At 38.0% G+C, this 24,697-nt stretch overlaps 1 protein-coding gene across 2 annotated transcripts in view; it reads right to left on the bottom strand.

The window, feature by feature from the left end:
• Window positions 1–24,697, bottom strand: part of ADGRA3 (adhesion G protein-coupled receptor A3) — a 134,336-nt gene that overhangs the window by 52,435 nt on the left and 57,204 nt on the right. For both annotated transcript variants that reach the window (XM_019453601.2, XM_019453600.2), the window contains exons 5-10: window positions 20,823–20,894; window positions 18,834–18,994; window positions 15,527–15,740; window positions 10,179–10,343; window positions 7,547–7,748; window positions 6,461–6,616 (exon numbers count right to left, since the gene is read on the bottom strand). In XM_019453601.2, the coding sequence (XP_019309146.2) occupies window positions 6,461–6,616; window positions 7,547–7,748; window positions 10,179–10,343; window positions 15,527–15,740; window positions 18,834–18,994; window positions 20,823–20,894 (970 nt within the window). The remainder of the gene's footprint in view (window positions 1–6,460; window positions 6,617–7,546; window positions 7,749–10,178; window positions 10,344–15,526; window positions 15,741–18,833; window positions 18,995–20,822; window positions 20,895–24,697) is intronic.

The raw sequence follows: 24,697 nt of genomic DNA, 5'->3' as shown, positions 1-24,697 counted from the left end.
AGTTTAAAAGTTAAAAGAATATACTTAAAACAACCATAATGACAACAATCTGTTATAATTTACATTAAAAAAAATTGTTTTACAATACACCCTATGCCATACATGGGACTTCAACTAACGACCCCAAGGTCAAGAATCGCATGCTCTAGTAACCGAGGCAGACAGGCATCCCTATGTGTTTTTTTGTACTGTATAAATAGTAACAGAAGTAACCTAAAACGTGAGGGAGAGGAGAAGTAAAACTGCAAAGTTTACAAACTCTACTGAAGTTGCCGTCAGTTTAAAATAGAGTGTGATAAGTTTAAGATATTTTATGTGACCCTCATAGCAACCAGTCAGAAAAATCTTATACTAATTACACCAAAAAATACAACAAAGAAGTCAAAACAGTATATACTGATACCAAGAGATATCAAAACAACAAAAAGGACAGCAAGATAAGAATCATGGAATAAGGGATCTACAAAACAACCAAGAAACAATTAACAAAATGACAATAGTAAGTCCTTACCTATCAATAATTACTTTAAATGTTAAGAAGATTAAATTGTCCAGGGTGCCTGGGTGGCTCAGTCGGTTAAGCATCCGACTTCTTCTCAGGTCAGGATCCCGCGGTTCGTGGGATCAAGCCCTGCGTGCGCCTCGGGCTCTGTGCTGACAGCTCAGAGCCTAGAGCCTGGAGCCTGCTTTGGACTCTGTCTCCCTTTCTCTGTGCCTCTATCCCACTCATGCTCTGTCTCTTTCTGTCTCTCAGAAATAAACATGAAAAAAAAATTTTTTTAAAGATTAAATTGTCCAATTAAAAGAAAGAAAATGCCTCAGTAGATTAAAGGAAAAAAAAAAGATCCAACAACATGCTGACTTACTTTAGCCTTAAAGACAAACCTACGCTGAGAGAAAAGGATGGAAAAAGACATTTTAAGCAAATGGTAACCAAAAACAAAACAGACTTTAAAAGTGGTAAAAGGGCACAGAGATCATTATAAAATGATAAAGTGGTCAATATAACAAGATCTAACAACTGTAAATACTCATTCACCCAACATTGGAACACCTAAATATAGAAAGCAGAAACTAACAGAAAAGGAGACAAACAGTAAAACAATAGTACTTGCAGACTTTGATACTTAACTCTCAACAATGGACAGATCACCCAGACAGAGAATCAAAAGGAAACAGTATATGTGAACAACATTAGAGATTAAATGGGCCTAACAGACATATACAGAACATTCTATCCAACAACAGAAGAACACACATTTCTCTCAAGTACACACAGAACAATTTCTAGAATGGACCTTATATCAGGCCACAAAACAAGTCTTAACAAATTCAGGAAGACTGAGATCAGACCAAGTATCTTTTCTGATACAATGGCATGAAATCAAAAATCAGTAGCAAGAGCGAAACAGTAAAATTCATGAACATATGGAAATCAACACTCTACTCAATAATCAGTAGATCAAAGAAGAAATTAAAGGAAATTTAAAAACAGTTTTTGAGGGGCACCTGGCTGGCTGGCTCAGTCGGTAGAGCATGTGACTCTTGATCTCAGGGTTCTAAGTTTGAGTCCCACATGTGGTATAGAGATTATTTAAAAATAAAATCTTAAAAAAAAAAAAAAAAAAGATTCTTGAGACAAACGAAAATGAAAACACAACAAACATACCAGAACTTGGGAGATGCAGCAAAAACAAAACAAAACAAAAAAAACATTCCTGAGACAAACGAAAATGGAAACACAACAGACATAGCAGAACTTGGGAGATGCAGCAAAAGCAGTTCTAAAAGCCAAGTTAAGGGCAATAAGCACCTACATTAAGAACAAGAAAAATCCCAAAAAGCCTAATTATATACCTTCTGGATCTAGAAAAAGAAGAGCAAAGTGAGCTCAATGGCGGCAGAAGAAAAAATGTATATAATGACGATTAAAGAAGAAATAAATGAAATAGAGAACAAAAAAACAATAGAAAGATTAACCAAAACAGAGTCAGTTCTTTGAAAAGAAATCAAAACTGATAAACCCTTACACCAACCAAGAAAAAAAGAAAACTCAAATCATCAAAATTATAAACGAAAAAGGAGACATTACAACCGATACCACAGAAATTCAAAGGATCTGGAGAAAACAATGAAAAACTATACGCCAACAAACTAGACAACCTAGATGAAAAAATTCTTAGAAACATAAAACTTACCAAGACTAAATCAGATAAAAATAGAAAATGTGAATGGACCAATTACTAGTAGGAAGAATCAATCAGTAATCTAAAATATTCCAGGGCACCTGGGTGGCTCAGTTAGTTAAGTGTCCAACTTTGGCTCAGGTCATGATCTCACAGTTCATGGGTTCAAGCTCCACATCAGGCTCTGTGCTGACAGCTCAGAGCCTAAAGCCTGCTTCAGATCCTGTGTCTCCCTTCTCTCTCTGCCCCTCCCTCACTCACACTGTCTCTCTCAAAAATGAATAAATGTTTAAAAATAAAAAAAAATATATATATATATTTGTGTGTGTGTGTATGTGTGTATGTATATACACGTATAAGTATACATATATGTGTGTGTATATATATACATAAGTATACGTATGTGGGTGTATATATATGTGTGTGTGTGTGTGTGTGTGTGTGTGTGTGTGTGTGTGTGTGTATTCCAATGAAAAAAAGCCCAGGATGAGATGGTCTCACTGGTGAATTTTACCAAATATTTGAAGAATTAAAACCAATCACATGCAAACTCTTCCAAAATACTGAAGAGTTCCCTCTTCTTCTTAAACTCATTTTACAAAGTCAGCATGATCCTGATACCAAACCAGAAAATGACACTCCTAGAAAAGAAAACTACACACCAATATCCTTGATAAATGTAGATGCAAAACTTCTCAATAAAATGCTAGTAAGTCAAATACAGCAGTACATTAAAAAGATCCCACCATTATCAAGTGGGATTTATCTCTGATCTCTGGGATGCAAGGATGGTTCAACATATATAAATCAATCAATATGATATATCAAATGAATGGAATAAAAACAAACCATACGATCATCTCAATAGATGCAGAAAAAGCATTGGACAAAATTCAACATCTATTCATGATAAAAACTCCCAACAAATTAGGCATAGAAGGAATGTATCTCAACATAATAAAGGCTATAGATGACATGCCCACAGCTAACCTCATACTCAATAGTGAAAGATTCAAAGATTTTCCTCTAAGATTATAAATAAGACAAAAGGACCCACTTTTACCACACTTATTCAATATAGTACAAGAAGTCCTACCTACAGAAACCAAGCTAGAAAAAAATTAAAAGGTATCACAATTGGAAACAAAGAAGTAAACTGTGTCTATTTACAGAGGATATAATTTTATATACAGAAAATCCTAAAGACTCAACAACAAAAAAAAACTGTTAGATTTATCAGGGAATTCAGTAAAGTTGCAGGACACAAAATTAACATTAAAACTCAGTAGTATTTCTACACACTAACAATGAATTTTATAAAAATGAAATAAAGAAATCAATCCCAGGGCACCTGGATGGCTCAGTCAGTTGAGTGTCCAACTTTTAGTTTCAGCTCAGGTCATGATCTCACAATTTGTAAGTTTGAGCCTGTCATCGGGCTCTGGGCTGACAGCACAGAACCTGCTTGGGATTCTCTCTTTCTGCCCCTCCCCTGTTCACTGTCTGTCTGTCTCTCTCTCTCCCTCTCTCAAAATAAATACATAAACTTAAAAAATGTTTTAATTAAAAAAATTTTTTTAAAGAAATCATTTCCATTTACGATAACTTCAAAAACAATAAAATACTTAGGAATATATGTAATGAAGTGAAAGTTCTCTACCTTGAAAACTACAAGACACCGATGAAAGAAGTCAAAGAAAATACAAATAGATGGAAAGGTATCTCATGTGCGTGGACTATAAGAATATTGTTAAAATGTCAACACTACCAAAAGATATCTATAGATTCAATGCCATCCCTATCAAGATTCCAATGGCAATTTTTACAGAAGTAGAAAAAAATACTCCTAAAATTTACATGGAAACACAAACGACCCTGAATAGCCAAGAGAATATTGAGAAAAAACAAAGAAGGAGGCATCATACTTGCAGATCTCAAGCTATACTATAAAAGCTATAGTCATCAAAACAGTATGGTATTGGCATAAATACAAACAGACCAATAGAACAGAAACAAGAGCCCAGCTTATACAGTCGACTAATATTTGACAAGGGAGCCACAATACTCAATGAAGAAAAGACAGTCTCTTCACAATGCATGGTGTTGTGATAACTGGATATTAAAATGGAAAAGAAAGAAACTGAACCCCTATCTCACATTCCTCACAAAAATTAAGTGAAAATGGATTAAAGACTTAAATGAAAACCTGAAACCATGAAACTCCAAGAAGACAGAAATAAAGCTCCTTGACATAGGTCTTAGTAACGATTTTTGGATATGACATCTAAAGCACAAACAACAAAATCAAAAATAAACAAATGGGACTGCATCAAACTAAAAGGCTTCTGCATAGCAATAGAAACCATCCACAAAGTGAAAAGACAACCTAGTTGCTCACAGAATGGGAAAAAATATGTGCAAACCATTTATCTGGTTAAGGGGTTAATATGCAAAATATATAAAGAACTTCCATAACTCAAGCAAAGGACCTAATAGACATTTCTCCAAAGAAGATATATGAAAGGCCAAGAGGTACATGAAAAGGTCTTTAACATCACTAGTCATCAGGGAAACGCAAATTAAAAGCATAATGAGGTACCACTTCAGACTTGTTAGAATGGCTACCACCAAAAAGACAAGAAAACACTGGCAAAAATATGGAGAAGGGGAACCTTTGTGCACTTGGTAGGAATGTAAATTTGTACAGTCACTATGCAAAACAATATGCAGGACCCTAAAAAATTTAAAAACAGAACTACCACATGATCCCAAAATTCCACTTCCAGAAATATATCCAAAGGAAACTAAAACCCTAGCTTGAAGATGGCTCTGCACTCCCACGTCCATAGCAGCATTATTTATAATAACACAACCTATGATCCATTGAGGATGAAAGGATAAAGAAGTTGTGATATATATATATACACAAAGGAATCATATTCAGCCATTTAAAAAATGAGGAAATCCTATCATTTATTCCAACATGGAGGGATCTTGAAGCCATTATGCTAAGTGAAATAAATCCGAGAAAGACAAATACTGCCTGATTTCATTTACATGTGGACAAAAAGAAACCTCACAGAAAAAGAACAAACCTGTGGTTACCAGAGGCAGAGGGTTGGGAGGACAGGGGGCGGAACTGGAGGAAGGTGGTCAGAAGGTATAAATTTCCAGTTTTAAGTACCAAGGATGTAGCGCACAAATGAAAACAGCTAACAGTGTTGCATGGTATATAGGAAAGTTATTAGAGTAAATCCCAACAGTTCCCATCACGTGAAGAAATTTGTTTTCTTCTTTTTTCTTTTTCTCTTTCTTTTCTTTCTATTGTATCTATATGGGAAGATGGATGTTAGCCTAACCTATCATGATGGTCATTTTGCAATGTATGTAAGTTAAAGCATCATGGTGTACACCTTAAACTTATATACTGATGAGTGTCTATTGTCTCTCAATAAAACTGGGTGGTGGGGGAAGAGAAAGAGAAGGATAAACACATGCCTGTGTAGACAGGAGAAATCCCAGAATGCCTGGGAATAGTTCTAGCCAACCCACAATGTGGAGGCAGGAAGTTGCTCTCTCACAGGCTGGCTCTGCTCTATCACGATACCTTAATTCCCAAGAACGGATTGTTCACCTCTGTTCTAACAGATTACTATAGTAAATGCAGCATACATTTCTCAATACTTTGGAAATTAAAAGGTATACTTAATTAAAATAGAGCAAACATAAAGATGCTTTAGAAATACAGATTCAGGGGCGCCTGGGTGGTTCAGCTGGTTAAGTGTCCAACTCTTGGTTTTGGCTCAGGGTCATCATCTCAGTTTGTGGGTTTGAGCCCCGCATTGGGTTCCACACTGACAGTATGGAGCCTGCTTGGGATTCTCTCTCTCCCTCTCTCTGCCCCTCCCCTGCTTGCTCTCTCTCTCTCTCAAAATAAGTAAACTTTTCTTTAAAAACTACAGATTCAGGGGCGCCTGGGTGCCTCAGTCGGTTAAGCGTCCGACTTCAGCTCAGGTCACGATCTCACCGTTCTTGAGTTCGAGCCCCGCATCAGGTTCTGAGCTGAGAGCTCGGAGCCTGAAGCCTGCTTCGGATTCTGTGTCTCCCTTTCTCTCTGCTCTTCCCCCATTCATGCTCTGTCTCTCTCTGTCTCTCAAAACTGAATAAAAGAGTTTAAAAGAATTTTTTTAAATAAATACAAACTACAGATTCAACTCTATCACATGACTATTCATTGACATGCTATATGCTACAAATGTGAACCAGAAAAATACCTCTTTGGACTTCTCCTCTTTGGTAAATCTTCCAAACTTTTCTATCATCTCAGCCACAAATATAACATCCATCTTGTCAGAAAAATTGGCAGCTTCCACAGTGTAAGCCAGTAACTGTCGGGCTGTGGCCACAGCATTAGTAAGATTGAGAGGCATCTGTATTTAAAAAGGCAAAAAATCTGGCGTTTTATCTTTGCATTCAAAACATGGCAATGAATTCAAAGTCTTTATCATTTATCACCAGGACCTTCTTAAAATGCTTTTTCAAAGCGGAGAAAACTGGCATTATAATGGTAACCAACCTAAAGGCAAATTTTTTTTTTTTAACTTTAAATGAAACATAGTAATACATGAAAACACGTCTGGTAAACACACAACACCATCTCTTCTTTTCTGCTTATCCAAATTCTACACATACTCGATTCCAATTGCTTAGTAAAGCCTTTCCTGAGTATTCCAACTGGGAGGGATCAATAACTCCCCTGGAGCCCCAATGCACGAGAGTATGAAGCACTTACTAAACATGTATCTATACTGCCATGCTCTGCCGGTAATGTTTTACATTTGCTTATTTATTGACTTAAACACAACTCAGCACCAACCATTACACCAAGGACATAACAGCTACCAAGGAGCATAAGAAAATGTGTCACAGGGAGGCCATGTTCCCGCTGCTTACCACGTGGTCAGGTTTAAAAGGATGCACAGGAGAGAATACAAGAAAAGACATATGAGTACAAGTGTAACAAGGGATCACTCGTGACAAAGAGATTATAAAAGGAACCCAACAGGTGGCTTCCCAGATGGATTTGAAGGATGGCTGGGAATTCGGTCTAGTGAATATAGATGATAAAGATATTCAAACAAAGGCACTGAGTCAGGCAGTGACTGGAAAGGAAAGTCGACACCACAGAGGGCCTTGAATACCGGTTGAGGTGACAAAGCCTAATCCCCAAGACAGAGCAACTGAATGGAAACACCAAATCCTTGTGCTTTACTCGTATTTAACACACACACAAACACACACCTGGCATTTCAACGAAAATAAATTAACCACCTCAGTCAACGTGAAGACTTTCTAGTTACCTGATTAAACATATAAAGAACTCTAGTGACATCATTTGCATACTGGCAGCGAGAATAATCATCATCCGCCCAGAAGCCGCCTCTATCACATCTGCGCCAAGCCTTTCTCTCATCCTGCGGGTTTCCAGGGTAGATCCCACTGCCATGGATGTTCCGAGTACACTGAAGGTACGCAGTGATGCCTGCCAACGTTCTGGGCCATCTAGAGAGACGAAGACAAAACTGTATGAAAACACTCACGTGGAACACAAGTAATAGGGGGAGAAAATCAAGGATGACAACAGGTCACGTATAATCAGAGAGAAAAATCAAGAAGAAACAAATTCCTCTCGGAACGAAGACTTTACAAAAAAGGTTAGCATGAGCTGAACTGTTTTAAACCATCAGCCACATATATTTTAATACCATAGCATACTTCCTTAAAATATTCTAAATATTGCTATAAACACACAGGAAAACTGTCTTAAAAAAGAAAATCCCACATACGGCACAGAGTCAGCAGATGTGCAGACAAGAGTCACCACAGCAGGGCCAGGATGGCTCTCCTTAGAAAGGCCTGCTGGGACAACTGGGGACTTGGGAGTATTTGGGACTTGCAGTATTCCCACAAACAGTGAACTGGAGGGCTGTTCACCGTGCCCAGGCTGTTGGGACACACCGCAGGGATTATGCTGAAACTTGCTTTCTTCCTGGGAGTCTGAAATTTTGGTACATGCCAGGCAGAGGGTGTCTACACGGCCAGCAATAAGAACTCGGCGTGCTGAGTCTCCCACGGGCTGCATAGAGGCTGCTGCCTTTTCATGGCTGAAGGAGGAGCATGCTGTGTGTGATCTTCATGGGAGGGAAAGAGCAGGAAGAAGCCTGCACGTGGATCTCTCCAGAATGCACCTAGGTCCGTGCCCTGGTTATCCTGCTATGTGTCTTACTACATCACTATAATGCATCTTAGCTGTGACCGCAATGACAAGCTGAGTCCACGCGAGTCCTCCTAGCAAGCTTCTGCACTTGGGGGTCGCCCAGCAGACCTCCAACACGACACACGAATGAATTTATCTGGGAGAAACTGCTCCCTATGCAACTGGCATGGATTGCCACTAACAGCTGGGAGAAATCTTTGTCATTTGAGCTCCATTTCTCCAAAAGTGGGACTGAAGTGAATATATTTAATAAAAGTTACAGCTGACCTGTAACACAGGAACTGATAAATTACAGCATCAGTCATGCCGAAATATAATTCATCACCGAAATCTGCATAAACAGACTAAGCAACACTAAACTAAATCTTATTAATGCAGTGAAAGTCCAATCGTGTAATATACTAAGGAGTGTTGAAAGCTAATTCATTAATCAGTTAAATAATTAGATTCTCCTATTTTTAAATTTGTAAAATACTCCAATTAGATTCTCCTATTTTTAAATTTGTAAAATACTCCAATTATGAGTAGGAAGAGAAAATCCACCATAAATAGAAAACACATCATGAGCACGTAATAAAAAATGCAGAATAGAACAAAATTCCCAAATGTTGTCTATTTTGCTTTAAAGTATACAGTGTAAATATTATCTGTTAACAGTTAATCTACATAAAGGACTTAGCTCCTGGCAATAATAAAATGCTAATTTCCACATACTCAGGTCAGAGAGATTTTTTTTTAAAGGACAAAAAGACAGTTTTTTAAAAAAGCCATGAAGAAGCAGCTGAGCTAAAGATGTTGCATTGCTTCTTCACCTTGGGTTTAAAAGACTAATATCCAAGGGTTTTCTTACCCTTAAAAGTTGGGCAAAAGGAGCACCAATCAAAGACAGTGCAAACTGGGTTTTCAACACACTATTTACGCTGCTTTCAAGAGCAGACATATTTCCCTACATTTACATCAACTATAAAGTCATTATTAAATTCCTGAACATAAAGAACATTAAATAAATAATATAAAGATGCTTTTTAAAAACCTTGAAAAGTTAAGGAGAGTCTAAGGTAAAAGTTGTTACCTCCCACAAATTCTAAATTTTGTATTTAAAAAAAAAACTGTAATATTTAACTCCTTCTGCTTATCTCAACACAGAGTCCACCACCAGTGGCTCCCAAAGTTTCAGGCCATCTGAAAAGCTTTCATTCCCCAGTGTCCTTCTGGCTTAATTGTCAGAAAAACCAAATTGGAGAGGAAACAGGGACATGGGTTTCTCCTAATTCTCATGTCTACTAAACTGCCAATAGGTAAAAGTAACTTAGCAATATGAAGCAAAGTTCATCCATAAAAGAGCCCCTGAAAAAAAACAGGACATACCATTAGCCTGTCTGGATTTCACAGTTTTAGTAGAATTTCCAAAACGTTTCCCTAAAGTAGTGGTCCTTAACTTTTACAACAAACTATTAAACATGAAACACTCTGCCTGCAGAGGCTGTTAAATCCACATATCTGAGATAAAATGCAGGCACATTTTTTCTTAATCTTCATAAATGAGTCTGGAATCACTGTTCTAAAGGGTAGTCCTAAGATACGTAAAGATTATGTATATGAACATGCATGTATTTCTCAAATTTTCTTCTTCAGAACAGGAGACCATGATGCACCTTTAGGAATAAAAACAGATGTGGGCAAATCACTTTTCCAGCACTTTCCATGTCACTGACCTGAAATCACCTTTATTGTTTACCACCCTCTCGGGAGGACAGTACTGTGCAGAGCTTTCTAATACCACAATATCGACGGTTCTCGTATTGTTCCCGCGTTTGGTCTGGACATGACAGCCCCAATTTCCAGTCGATCCAGCCTGAATGTTAGAAATGGTGAGGGCACTGCATGAAGAAAGATTTTAAAAAGAGAGAAAATATGGTTAGACCAAAAAAGGGAGACAATCAGGCTTCTATCATTCACTTAGCAAATATGTCTGAATACACACTGTGGGCAAAGCACTTGCCAGATTAAAAACAAATTTAAAATGATCCCTCCAGGGGTGCCTGGGTAGCTCAACTGGTTAAGCACCCGACTTTGGCTCAGGTCACGATCTCGTGGTTTGTGAGTTCAAGCCCCGCCGTCGGGCTCTCTGCTGTCTGCACACAGCCTGCTTCAGATCCTCTGTCTCCCTCCCTCCCTCTCTCTCCCTCACATGCCCCTCTCACCATGCTAGGATAAATGTTAAATATTTATATATATATAGACATACATATATATGTATATATGTACATATATATGTACATATGTAAAATATATATATAAATGATCCCTCCATTTAAGTACTTCAACAGCAAGTCAAGATGAACAGATAAAAAGCTCCTGAAAACACTAGGGTTAGAGCTGTACCAGAAGTATGAACAGGGTGCCTGGGTGGCTCAGTCAGGTAAGCAACCAACTCGACCTCAGCTCAGGTCATGATCTCACAGTAGTGAGAGAGAGTGCTGACAGCACGGAGCCTGTTTAGGATTCTCTCTCTCTCTCTCTCTCTCTCTCTCTCTCTCTCTCTGCCCCTCCTCGTTCTCTTTCTCTCAAACAAACATTAAAAAAAAAAAAGCTACGAACAAAGTGACAGTGAGATGGGACATCATGCCTGACACTTCTTCCACCAGAAAGAGGAAACCAGGATGCAGCCAGGCAGGGCAACAGCCTAAGTGCAAAGGCAGAAACATGGCGGCACATTCTTCGGCAAAACTAATGGAGACGTTTCCAGGTTACAAGTACCTTTCCACTGATTTGAAGGAAAATAGTCAAGCATGAAGGAAGGAGATTAATATTATGAAGTGAACAACTAAGAAAATATTTAAGGTAAAATACTTTGTGGGAAGAATTCATTAAGTCTCTACAAAGATTTAATAAATTACCAACTAATGGTTTCACAAAAGGAGTTTTCCATGTAAAGGTATACTTCAATTTATAAAACAGCTATATTTCTAAATAGCTGTCAGTAAATTCAATTTTCAAGATGAAATCATAACTCTCTACTATAAAACCTATTAATTAAAGAGCAAATGTCAGAACCTTCAATTAGCCTTTCTCCCCACCATATGACCCACTATGCTATGCTTTTATGTAAATAGAAAATTAAGAGATAATTAGACATAAAGGATGTATCATTTTAATTAACTGACAAAATTATGCTTGAAGTTAATACACGTTTTTCCAGTCTCCTAAATCATTAATGGCTATACAACATCATATGTTCTAATAAAGACTTTGAGGCACTGTTACTCTGAATCAAAGAAAATGTTTATCATCTTTGTTAATTAAGTCAGTGAACAAACCAACACACTGTAATAAATATATTCCAAATAAAGTACTAAAAGTACTAAATATACTCCAAATAAAGTCCACGAAAAGTACCTTACATTAAATTTAAATAACCAAATTCTAAAATAACCAATCACTCTCTAATCCAGAGGTCCCCAAACTTTCTTGGTTCACAGCACCTTCACTGACAAGAAAATGTTACGCAGAGCCCCAAGCCCAAAAGAAATACCTACAATGGTCCAATTACTAAATTAAATCCCAGAATTGTGGATGGATGTCCTAATATCTTAAGAGCCATTTGAAAAAATAATGCACAACAATCCGAGGTAAATATTTCATTCTTCAATGACCACAATTACTTCCTGATGGGTTGCGTCTGTCTTTTGAGCACTCCAAAATTAACCAAATGTCAGATACAGATCAAACGATACCCTTATTTCCCGTTCCACGATGACTTTCACACAGTACCTGCTTTGCACCATATTAATCACCCAAAACTCGGTACCCTTAAAGTATGGCGCCAGAGAAAGGAATCCAGCATGATCGAATGATACTGTAACTGCCTCAAGTTGGTCCAACAAATGTCAAGTATCCCCACGCTTCTTCAAAACCTTAAAACAGGGGCGCCTGGGTGGCTCCGTCGGTTAAGAAACTGACTCTGGGTTTCGCTCAGAACATGATCTCACGGTTCGTGAGTCTGAGCCCCATGTTGGGCTCTGTGCTGACAGCGTGGAGCCTGCTTGGGATTCTCTGTCTCCCTCTCTCTCTCTGCCCCTCCCCGACTCTCTCTCAAACACAGATAAATAAAGTTTAAAAAAAGAAAAAACTTACAACACCCCACAGCACCTCTGTAAACTCACTGTGATGTCCCAGGGCACTTCAGCACACCCGCTGGGAGCGAAGGTCCTAACACATTCTGCCAACATGCTTTTAAAGATAACCTTTAGCAACACCTTCAATGCTTTAAACCAATTATCAGAATAAACTTTTCGGGAATCCTCAAGGCAGCATATTTGGAGATTTAAGGAGGAAGAAGCAGCTTCAATTTTATCTTTGAGGAAAAGTGCAAACTCTGATTCTTACCAAGGGAGAATGGATAACATGAGAAAAACCACTGAAGAACAAACAAGTGTCTCAGGTTAACCAAATTGATAACCATCATTTCCTTTTCCTGCAACTTCTTTACTATTCGGAGGCAAATTTTGGGTAAAGGACTTCATATGAAAGATTTTCACATTAGTCAAGTGTCCCTCCCAAAAAAACTATTAGGCAAGGATGCTGACCTTAGAATTAATTTTTGGTCCTGCTTACAAAGAATTTAAAGTATGACCTGCAGAAATAAATGTATAAAGTTAATCTAGTTACTTTATAATTGCAAAATGTAAAGAGTACTAAATGATTGAGAGCCTTTTTATTTAAAAAAAGGTTCTATATATTTTAATATATTATTGTTGGTATATCATATCTCATTTATTGTCTATTCATATAATAAACTGCTTAAAGCACATAACTCCATGAGTTTTAACATATGTACAATGCTTGTGAAATTATCACAACACAAGTGAGGTAACAATTAGAGTCTTCTCACTGGGACCTAACAAACTGTTTCTAACAATCTCACTCCCTAATTAAAAAAAAAAAAAACAAACCTCTGATTCTGGGAAGAGCAGGGCAGCTCCTATGAAACTACCCTCCTTGCAGTTAACAATTATACACTCTGGACAAACTACAACATGACGCCTATCTCAACACACGGTCAGTGATCCAAGGCAAGCAGAAACCGGAGAGAAGCTGACACCTGGAAGAAGGGATCAGCACTGGGGAGTAAGACCGGGAAAGTGTTTTCAATGGCTTTTGCCCAAGGACAGGCCCCACTCACATAGAAATTCAGTCTTACTTGTTGAAAAATCAGAGGACAGAGGTAGACAGGAACCTGGCGGGAAGCCCAAACTTCTGCATAGAACATCTACCCGGATCTCTAACTGGCCCCTGACAGAGTGGGCACCAACCAGACTTCAGATGCTGCCCAGCACAGAAAAGACAGAAGTAGGAGTTTGAGTTTAGCCAAACTAAATGCCCGAGGGAACAAAAACCAGCTGACTTCAAGCAAATGGAAGAGAACCCAGAATCAGGGGTTTGTAAACGTTTTCTTCAAAGGCCAGACAGTAATTATTTCAGGTTTTGCTGGCCAAGAAGCAACATTGAAAATATTATATTGGTCCTTATGTAACTATTCACAAAGGTTAAAAATATTCTTAGCCCACAGGCCCATCAGGCCAGGTGTGGACCATAGGCTGTACTTTGCCAGCTTGTGAATCATTCACACTGTCCAGGATAGAATCCAACATTACTAGACACATGAACAATATTTTTTTCTTATTTATTTATCTTGAGAGAGATGGTGCAAGTGGGGGAGGGACAGAGAGCAAGAGGGAGAGAGAGAATCCCAAGCAGGTTCCCCATGCCAACCCAACAAGGGCTTGAACCCACAAACCATGAGATCATGACCCAAGCCAAAGTCAGATGCTTAACCAACTGAGCCACCCAGGCACCTCAACATTTTTTAAATAATAAAATATAAAACATATTCAAAAGCAAAGAAGACAGTGGTGATGATTCCAAGATAACCTAGATATTGGAAATAGCAGGCAAGAATTTAAAAGCATCTATTATAAATATGTTAGAAGACACAAAGAAAAATATGCTTCTAATAAACAGACAGGAAATCTCAGGAGGGAAACAAAAATTGTAAAATAGAATATTGTATCCCCGAAATTCTCAGACAGGATTCTCAAGTCAGAATGCCTTTATTTTCTTGATAATTTTTTTTAATGGCACCTCTTTGAATCTGCAATGATATTACCCTAAGTTGCTCTAAAAGAGTTTGGAAACTACAGACCTATTCTTAAATAGATAGAAGTAGGAAGAATAAATAGTAAGAAGGGTGGCTCAGTCGCTTAAGCATCTGACTCGATTTCAGCTCAGGTCATGATCTCTCACAGTTGTGAGACTGAGCCCCACGATGCACTCTGCATTGGGCGTGGAACCTGCTAAAATTCTCTCTCCCTCTCACTCTGCCTCTCCCCCACTCACACCTGTGCACACACACTCTCTCTCAAAAAAAAAAAAAAAAAAAGGAACGAAATTGGTAGGAAGGAAAAAAAGAGAGACACAAGAGAGAAGAAAAAAGAAAATTCAATGCCTACAGGTTAAGATTTTACCAAAATAAAATATATAGTGATAATATCATATATTTTCACTCTGTTTTTTTATACTTTATAACACTCATTCAAATCAATGATTTTGGTGATCATACCAGTCATTGGGTTAACAGGACAGGTGTTAAAATCTTTTATACTGATGGAGTAGAGAAAGGAAATACAGTATCTTAAACTGTAGCATTAACCTACAGTGAAAATTAGGTGATTGCTAAATGTGAAAATCTGAGTTTAGCAGCAGTAAATGGTTAGAAATTAAGTCTGGCACAAAAAGTTTACATTTTTCCTCCTAAAACTTTTAACAAAAACAGTCTCCAACTTTTTAACAGTGTTTCCCTTTCTTCCTATACTTTTCTGCTCCACAACTGGATGACAACGGTAGCTATTTAATTTCCGGAAATGAGTAACAATCAGGAAAAGGAACACCAAATGTTTGTATTTTTAAGTGCAAGAAGATAAAATATTAGTTCAAATTCTAACACTTCAATTCTGAAATACAGAAAATCCACAGAGACGATTCCTCATCTAAAAAAGTTTACCTGGCAATCAACGAGCAGTTGTGAATCATGTTCTTTTCCACAAAGATACCTTGAGATTCATCAGTTTCAACTATGCGTCCATCCTGATACCACAACACTTGCATGTCCTGATCAATATATGAAGCCATACACTGGAAGGGAAGGCTGTCTCCTTCAAACACAACTTGACGATGAGAAGGAGTCATGTAGAAAGATGGTAATTCAAGGGGTGGATCTACAGACCATAAAACAAAGACTCAGGAAACAGATACCATACTATATTCACTCTCCAGAGTTAAAAGCTATTGAAACTCTTTTTTGCGGGGGGCCGCTGGGGTGGCGCAGCCAGTTAACCTTCCAACTTTGGCTCCGGTCATTCATGATCTCACGGTTCATGAGTTTGAGCCCCGTATCAGGCAATGTGCTGACAGCTCAGAGCCTGGAGCCTGCTTCAGATTCCGTGTGTGTCTCTCTCTCTTTCTCAAAAATAAATATACACAGAAAGAAAAAACTCTATTATGAAAACAAAATTTTTTTTTAATTTATTTTTAACGTTTATTTATGTTGAAGAAAGAGAGAGAGAGAGAGCGCGCGCAAGTGTGCGCATAGCGGGAGAGGGGTAAAGAGAGAGGGAGACACAGAATCCAAAGCAAGCTCTAGGCTCTGAGCTTGTCAGCACAGAGCCTAACACAGGGCTCCGGCTCCAATTCACGAGCTGTGAGATCCCAACCTGATTTGAAGTTGGATGCTTCACCAACTAAGCCACCCAGGTACCCCCAAAGCGATAGAAATTCTAATTAAAATGTTTTAAATGAAAAAACAAATTTTCCCCAGTGACCAGCATTTTCATGCTAGCACCAACAAGGCTCCTACGGAGATAAGTGGCTCCTAAACGAAAACAAAATTAGTAAAATTAAAATGAAACCATTTCATAATCAGTTCTGACATTTAAAGTTGTTCCTGTTTTGTGGTATCTAAGCAATTACTAAGAAAACAAATTGTAAAATAATACTTAAATCTGGAGAATGGAGCTGGTGATAAGTAAATACTGATAGACATACAATTTTAGAATACATTTAGAAGACAGCATTTCCTTTGATTAAACCACTGCTTTCTGCTTACATAAGTGATGAATACTCACTGAGAAAACTTAGAACATTTAAAGAAAAGGGAAGGAAAAATCTTTTAAGATCCCACATATCATCATCATTTTAACAAGCTGATATGGGGTGCCTGGGTGGCTCAGGTGGTTCACGTCCAACTCTTGGTTCTAGTTCAGGTCATGACCTCATGGTTTGTGAGTTCAAGCCCCATGTCGGGCTCTACATTATCAGCATGGAGCCTGCTTGGGACTCTCTCTCTTCCTGCCCCTTTGCTGCTCATGTGCACTCTCTCTCTCTCAAAATAAATAAACTTTAAAAAAAAAAAAAAAAGATTAATTAAAAAAATAAAAGCTGATATATTTCCTTCCAGTCAGAAAAATAACAGGGAGGAATTCTAAATATATGTGCAAAACTATACACAAATACCATGGGCTCATTAAAGGCCTTTAGAATACTTAGTCTACTGTCTACTACTTTTACCTGTATGTACTCTATCCTCTCTTTTATTTTTTTTATTTTTTTAAGTTTATTTATTTATTTTGAGAGAAAGAAAGAGAGAGAGGAGAGAACACAACGAGGGGAGGGCAGAGAGAGATGGAGAGAGAGAATCCCAAGCAGGCTCCGCACAGCATGGAGCCCAATGTGGGGCTCAAACCACGAACCACGAGATCATGACCCAAGCTAAAGTCAGATGCTTAACCAACTGAGCCACCAGGTGTCCAAGCTGTGGTCTATCCTAAAGAGTAACAGCACATATGCAAACAGGCATACAAAGAAATGAATCCTTGGAAATTATTAACAAACTAAATACGCAGTAATAAGGAAGTGGTCAAGTTACAGCTACATCTGTATCATGTACTGGTATGCATCTCTTTTATATGATGAGGAAATGGGTTTACATCATCTCCAGTTTTAAAAAGTTATAAAATATTATTAGAGTATGATGAGGTTTTGGTCAAAACACAGGAAAAGGATGAAGAAAATATACTGAGTTATCGTTGACAACAGCTACCTTTGGGAATGCAAGCATGGACTTTTTTGGGTTTGTTTGTTTTTAATTTTTTTAGTGTTTATTTCTTTTTGAGAGACAGAGCACAAGCAGGGGAAGGGCAGAGAGAGAGGGAGACACAGAATCCAAAGGAAGCTCCAGTCTCTACACTATTAGCACACAGCTCGTTGTGGGGCTTGAACTCACGAACCATGAGATCACGACCAGAGACGAAGTTGGATGCTTAACCAACTGAGCCACCCAGGCACCCCATAGGTTTGCTTCTTAGTGTCTTTTCTCTTCCAGCTTTATTGAGGTATAACTGACAGAATTATAATATATTTTTCTGTTTATTTTATTCTTCCCACCCATGTTTAAAATTGTAAGATATTTAAAGTATACATCATGATGATTTGATACATGTATATGTTGTTTCTTTTCACAAATCTTAATTTTCATCTAATGAGCATATTTTACTTGTGAAACTACAACAGTAATGATAATAAAGAAAAAATGTAAACAAGTATAGAACTGCTTATTTCCAGACACAAAGTCTGGAATCTCCTCTTATCATTTTAAGGAATATTTTCGGTTTATGTGTATTTTTTTTTCTTTTTCTTTTAATAAATATGTTGTATTTCCCTCAAGTCTTCAAATACTCTTCAAAATTATGAATTTTAATAGCTGCATTATTATAAATAGATGTGTCACAAGTAATTCAGTCAATCCCCTATTTTTGAGGATTGAAGATATGCTTATACTTAAATACTGACTAACATAGCTGATCATTTCCTAAGAATTACACCCTCCTATAGAATCACTGGATTAAACTGTATCAAATTTTTGAGAACACCAATACATACTGCCAAAGTATATGTCAAAAAGGCTCTATTAATTCACACTCCTACCAACAAGTAGTATGATTGCAAACTCAGATTTTTTTTTTTACTATCAAATTCCTGATTTGCCAACTGATAGAAAATTTGAAGATTGTCTGAACTTGCTTTTCGTACAGAAAGCCGTTCAAAACCTAAGAACTTTAAACACCCATCCAAAACTGTTTTATCCAGTTGACTTAACTATTCACATACACTAAATATGTATTATCAGATCCAAAAAGAGTAACGGTTGTAATCAGTTCCATCACAGTGTGAAGAGAACTTCACAGTTTGTCAAGAAAAAGACAGTAGCAAGTAAAATATGGCAAACACTTTCTCTCTTTCTCTTTCTCTCTTACCACACGTCAACAGCTCCTGCTTCACACCCGTGACTGGCTGGGCCTGAAGAGACTTAGGATAAACACACCGCGTGTCCCGGACAGTGATGTTTCTCTCCTTTACCCAGCGATGCATCCACAGTATGTTACAATCACACAAAAGATACTCAGTCTGAAACTCTCTGTAACACACAAAATTCAAATTAGTGATTACAGTGAATGTAATAGAATGGCATGTTTGCTTTATATGCTGGCTTCTGCTTTGACAAGCACACCAGTGCTCACCCTGGGATGCCTGGGGCACAAACCACCCACCGGTTGTGTTCTCCTTGCTAATGAGAGGACAGGAGGAATGGCTGACCCCAGCCCTCCCCCCCTGCTAATCCTGAGACTGACCGCTTCACATCAAAGCTGGTATGCAAACAAAATCTACACATCATCCCTCTTCTATGTAACAGGCTCCTGAATCTCAGGGTCTAGAATAGCAAACCTCCACCTTCTGGGCCTATCAAACTTCTACCCATTCATCAAAAAGCATGGGGACACGAACACATTACATAATAGGGGGACAAAACATAGATAAAACTAACACAGAACCTAACACATCCTGCCCAAATAAATCAAAGTGCAAAGAACAAATATAACATGTGTGTTCCTAGCACGGACCGTGCATCAGCACAGGCTTCATCTCATTAATTCTGGCAAAAAAAAAAAGGAGGTGGGATGAGTGATACACAAAAGAGAAAGTAAATTTTAGAAAACACTACGGAAGGACGACTGGACTGACTTCTAACTCCTAAGCACCACTTTCTGGTTGGTTTCCAGCACGCGGAGGTAAAAACACTAGCCATTTTTCCCAATTTTTGGATAAAAATACCTCCTGCATTCCTACTGCCCAAGGTCTCAAAAGCCAGATTACTCTCTATAGTCCTTATTTTCTAAACTTACAGAAATGGTTGACTTGAGCCTACTACATATGCCAAATAGAGATGTTTTCATTCACTAAACAATGGTAATGGCAACAAAAAGAAAGACGAGACAGACTTTGATCCCCCGTGGCTCTTCAAGTGGATACATGTGTCCATATCTATAATGGTGAGGAGCCAGACGAATGCCTAAATATTAGCTACATCTCAGTGAAAACTGCTAAACAGTACACCTAGAAAATTAAAGGAGAAGAGCAGAGAAGAGACAGGGAAGGAAAGGTTAAAAAAAAAAAAATGGAGAAGACAAGGCACAGTAGGGAAGAAGACAGCATACACCAGATAGCATCTGCAAGAGAAGACATTTTTCCCTGGAAAAATAATCAACCCCATAAATTATACGCAATAAAGATTTGAAAAACATTATATTTAACTGTATCTCCAATAGAAATTAGTATAACTTACAGTTTGAAATATATTATGGTTTAATGTGGAAATACAATTACTGTCAAAAGGAACTCCCATACAATCTCAGTTAATAAAACTGTTTTGGGAGGAAAAAAAAGATCAGCTAATTCTAAAGCTACAGAGAGCTATGTCAGTATGATCTTATGTTGGTTTCGTAAAGCAGGCATTCTACATAAACAATCCTAGAAATTTCAGTAATTAGTTGTGAATTCAGTTTGGGGAAAGGGTTACAAGATAAAAGTAAAACCCTAAAGTATAAAATATTCTTCACAATAGACTTTCATAGGGAAGGATATTTTATACTTTGAGGATTCAACTAGTCAAACAATCTTTTCTAATTTGAAAATAAAGTGAAAGAGAATGAATTGCCCATTTATTTACTCTAAATATAGAGAGAGACAGTATTCTAAGGAGAAAATGGCTGTCCCAGTCTGAAACACATTACTCTGGTTTATAGTATGCTTTTCAATGAGAATTCATGCTCTCAATTGAGAATCTAACTTCTGCAAAATTTCACATTTTCCCCATGAAGTCTCTTAAACCATATAATAACTGTTTTTAATTCTTAAAAAATCAAGATTTATTTTTCAAAACAGGAAAAAAATTTTTTCTTACTTACAATGACCGTAATGAACCAAGATAATCAAAAGTTCCTTGAGATAATGAAGAAAACAAATTCCCTGAAAGGTTTCTGGGAAAGAAAAAAGAAAAAAAAAAAGGAAACAATTTCATATAAAAAATACAATTATGTATCATTTTATACAATTTTCTAAAGTGTCCTATAATCACTGAATAATGTTATAAAGAATTTATGAAAGTTGTTTTAAATCTTATAAAAAGGAGCAAGTAGTAAATACTTTATCCAAGGATGAATAACTTTGTTCTCAGCCTATCTCAAGTAATAAAATTAAAGTTATTACTATCACATAGGATTTTCTACCAAATACCAGGCGAATCTAAAAGCTACCTTACCAATAAGGTAGAGCCCTAGTCATGCTCTCATTTTAAGTAAATCAGTCTTCGTGTGTTAACTCCGCATCATGTAAGAAAGCAGAAATTTAAAAACCAGAAAAGGACAAGGACAAGGATGATCTGAATAATTATCAGCAGCAACCCACAGGAAGCGGATAAAAAATGTGAACAGAGTGGAAAGAGTCCAGGGTTTAAGACGGACATAATTCAGTGTGGGCCTTGGGCAAATTACTTAACCTATTTTGTTTCCTCCCCTTGTATCAGATGACTTTAATAAATACCTAACCCTTGCTGAGTTTTGTATGACTTAAACCCAGAACGTCCCATGCTACAATCTGAGTGGTTTGGTAAACCCAGAAGGATTCCGCGCTTGACCATAAGCTCTGGGAGCAGCAGGACTTGTGCGTCTTATTTATCAGGGTACCCCTGGCAGCTAGTAACAAGCTGTGGTACACAGTAGGTGCTCCGTGGTGGTGGCTGACTATTCGGGATGTGGACTCCACTTCAGGAGGCTCTGAATACTACGTCAGGACTGAGGGCTCCGGAAAAATGACAGGAAGGTCAACCCCCACAAGATCTGAAGATCTGTTCTCTGTCTATAGTACTATCAAGAATAGATACAATTTAGACCTAGAATTCTCAAAGGAGATGCCCTGAGACTTGGGAAAAAGCCTGCCTCTCACTGGGGTCTGGACTGAATCCCTCCTGTGTGGACAATCAGGTAGATGGATTCCCTGGTGGGGAGAGGGAACAGAACTGATCCGGGAAAGGTCAGCCATTCCTGTGACATCTGCAGTCGTGTATTCCTGGATGAGAAGACTTAATATGACACAAATGCCAATCCTTCACAAATTAATATACAATGAAATTCAGTAACAAAAAAAAAAAAAAAAAAGACCTCCCTGGATTGGCTTTTAAATATAATATACGAATTTTTGATAGAAAAGGCCTGGATAAAAGGGTTCAGATTCTCATAGGAGAGCTGCCTAGGAATGTAAGCAAGCAAACAAACAAAAAAGGAGATCTGCCATTAAAAGAATGATGAAAGAGATGCCCTTCTCTTTTTTGGCCTATCAGAAGGGATACTGAATGTGGATTTTGAAAAGGGTATTACAGATGGAAGTGTAAATCATTATTATATTTTTAAAAAGTAACCTAGGGGCACCTGAGTGGCTCAGTGGGTTTAGCGTCCCATTCTTGATTTTGGCTCAAGTCATGATGTCACAGTCCTGGGATCGAGCCCCACACAGGGGTCTGCACTGGGTGTGGAGCCTGCTTAGGATTCTCTCCCCCCTCCCTCCCCCACCCGCATGTCTGTGCTCTCTCTCTCTCTCCTCTTGAAATTAACTTAAAAAAAAAAGTAACCTACATGCAATTAAAATGAACAACAGTACCTGTATGAAGCTACCCTATGTGGAATTACATGATTACTTGGATCTGTTTAAACCAATGTAGGCAGGAAGGCAAAAGAGATGGGAGGCATAACTAAAACAAGACTGGTTATGAAGTTGCTAAGTGTTAAAACAGGAGGAAGGGTACGTGGAAATTCCTTATATAATTGTCTCTAATTTTTTTTTACAAGCTTGAAAAATTCCTTAATAGTAAGTTGGAAATAAAGCTCTATCCTGTAAATATAGGATTTAAGTATAAACAAAATAAAAGCACCTTACAGGGATCATTAGATTCTAATTATTAGGTAATTTTATTCTAATTATTAGTTATTATTAGCGATTTCCTTTTGGAAATCACAGAGGAAGGAATCACACTGGGGTGAGACATGCCATCCTTCCAGTAAATCCCAACACAAACCAATTTTTCCTCCAGCGTTCAAACAGACTGGCTGAACACCAAACAGAGTGACTGGCTTCGGTTTGGGGACCATAAAAACTTACACGTGTTTTAAAACACTACAATCACACTTCAGCTCTGAGAGGCTTACACAGAAAAAGCAAAAGGGAAATGAGAATGACAACAGCACAGCAAAGTCATTGCTCCCCAGTCTATCACCTCACTGAATGGAACAGCAGGTGACTTATCCATCCATCCCCCACTCCCACCCTTGCATTGTTGTTTCTTAATGTCTTAATTTTTATTTACTTACTTTTTGCTAAACAGATACATCTGAATTCCTATAAGTTAAATATATACATCACCTGTGTATATACAGGGATATTTACCAGGGCCAATGGATTAAAGCAAGGGAAAATGCAATCAAATAGAATCTCCTTCAACAGAAGAACAATTGACTAAATTATAATCAGTTCTACACTAGGGATATTCTGTAACTATTAACAAACAAGGACTACGACAACATGTACCCCCTTGAAAAGAGATTAATGATATATGGGTACTTTTTTTAAGTAAACTGCTGAGTACAGCACACATTTAAAGCCCTATATGCATGCCCGTACATTTGTGGGAGCAACAGAAAATATGAAAATAAGACAGCCACGTAGTGAGTACAGGCGACCTCACAGTGGTATGTCTGAGGTGATGGAAGGAGGCTTAACTTTTCCTTCAGGTCTCTAAATGGTTTTATTACTTAATGACATCACTAACTGTTCAGTTGTATAAAGGAAGTTTTCATAAACACCACTTACCAATTATTTCTAATAGAAAAATATTAAATGTGTAATTCTTAGGAAAAAAAATATCAGATTTAAATTGATCAAAATTCATAAGAAAGAAAAAAGGAGAAAGCTTTTGATTTGCTGATCTCCTAACAATTTCTCTGGAAATTAACCTCCTAAATGAAGGAGAGAGACTTATAATGAAAATATACAATGCAATTCAGAGAAAAAAAAAAAAAAATCTCTGGTTTGGCTTTTAAATATGGTGTCCAGGGTGCATCTGGGTGGCTCAGTTGGTTGACTGTCAGACTTCGGCTCAGGTCATGATCTCACAGCTCGTGAGTTCAAGCCCCAGGTTGGGCTCTGTGCTGACAGCTCAGAGCCTGGAGCCTGCTTCGGATTCTGTGTCTCCCTCTCTCTCTGCCCCTTCCCCAGCTCACGCTGTATCTCTGGCCTTCAAAAATAAATAAGCATTAAAAAATAATTTAAATATAGCATCCATTTTCAGCTCCTCATCTTCGGTTTGCCGGTTATTTCCACTGTTGAGCGGGATAGGGTGGGAACCTCTGGGAAGTTAAGCCCTCACTTCTCTGAGACGGTTCTCCCCAGAAATTCTCCACCAACAAAGGCTGAGATCCACAGACAGAATTAATCAATTTTACCCTCCACATCCATGTCCACTGAAGCCTCAGACTATTTAAAGTTATTTTTGAATTCTTAACCTAAGCCTCTAAAGCCACAGCTTGTTTCAAAACAATGAGAAGCCAGGGCAAGAAGGCTACAGTCTGTGTGCCAAGGTCTCATCCGGCCTCCCTGGCAAGAGGCCTCCATTCCAGCCTCCTTGGCTAAGAAGCCCAGCCAGTCCCAGATGCCAAGTTCCAGGGCAACCCAGAGAGTCCCCTGAAGCAGCAGCAGAGGAAATATCTACAAGAGTGATCCACTGGGGATTCCC

The sequence above is a fragment of the Panthera pardus genome, unplaced genomic scaffold, assembly GCF_024362965.1.
Source record: "Panthera pardus isolate Hobbes unplaced genomic scaffold, ASM2436296v1 HiC_scaffold_13, whole genome shotgun sequence".
NCBI classification, from domain to species: domain Eukaryota; kingdom Metazoa; phylum Chordata; class Mammalia; order Carnivora; family Felidae; genus Panthera; species Panthera pardus.
The sequence above is the reverse complement of the archived record's forward strand: the minus strand, read 5'-3'. Positions and strand labels throughout refer to the sequence as shown.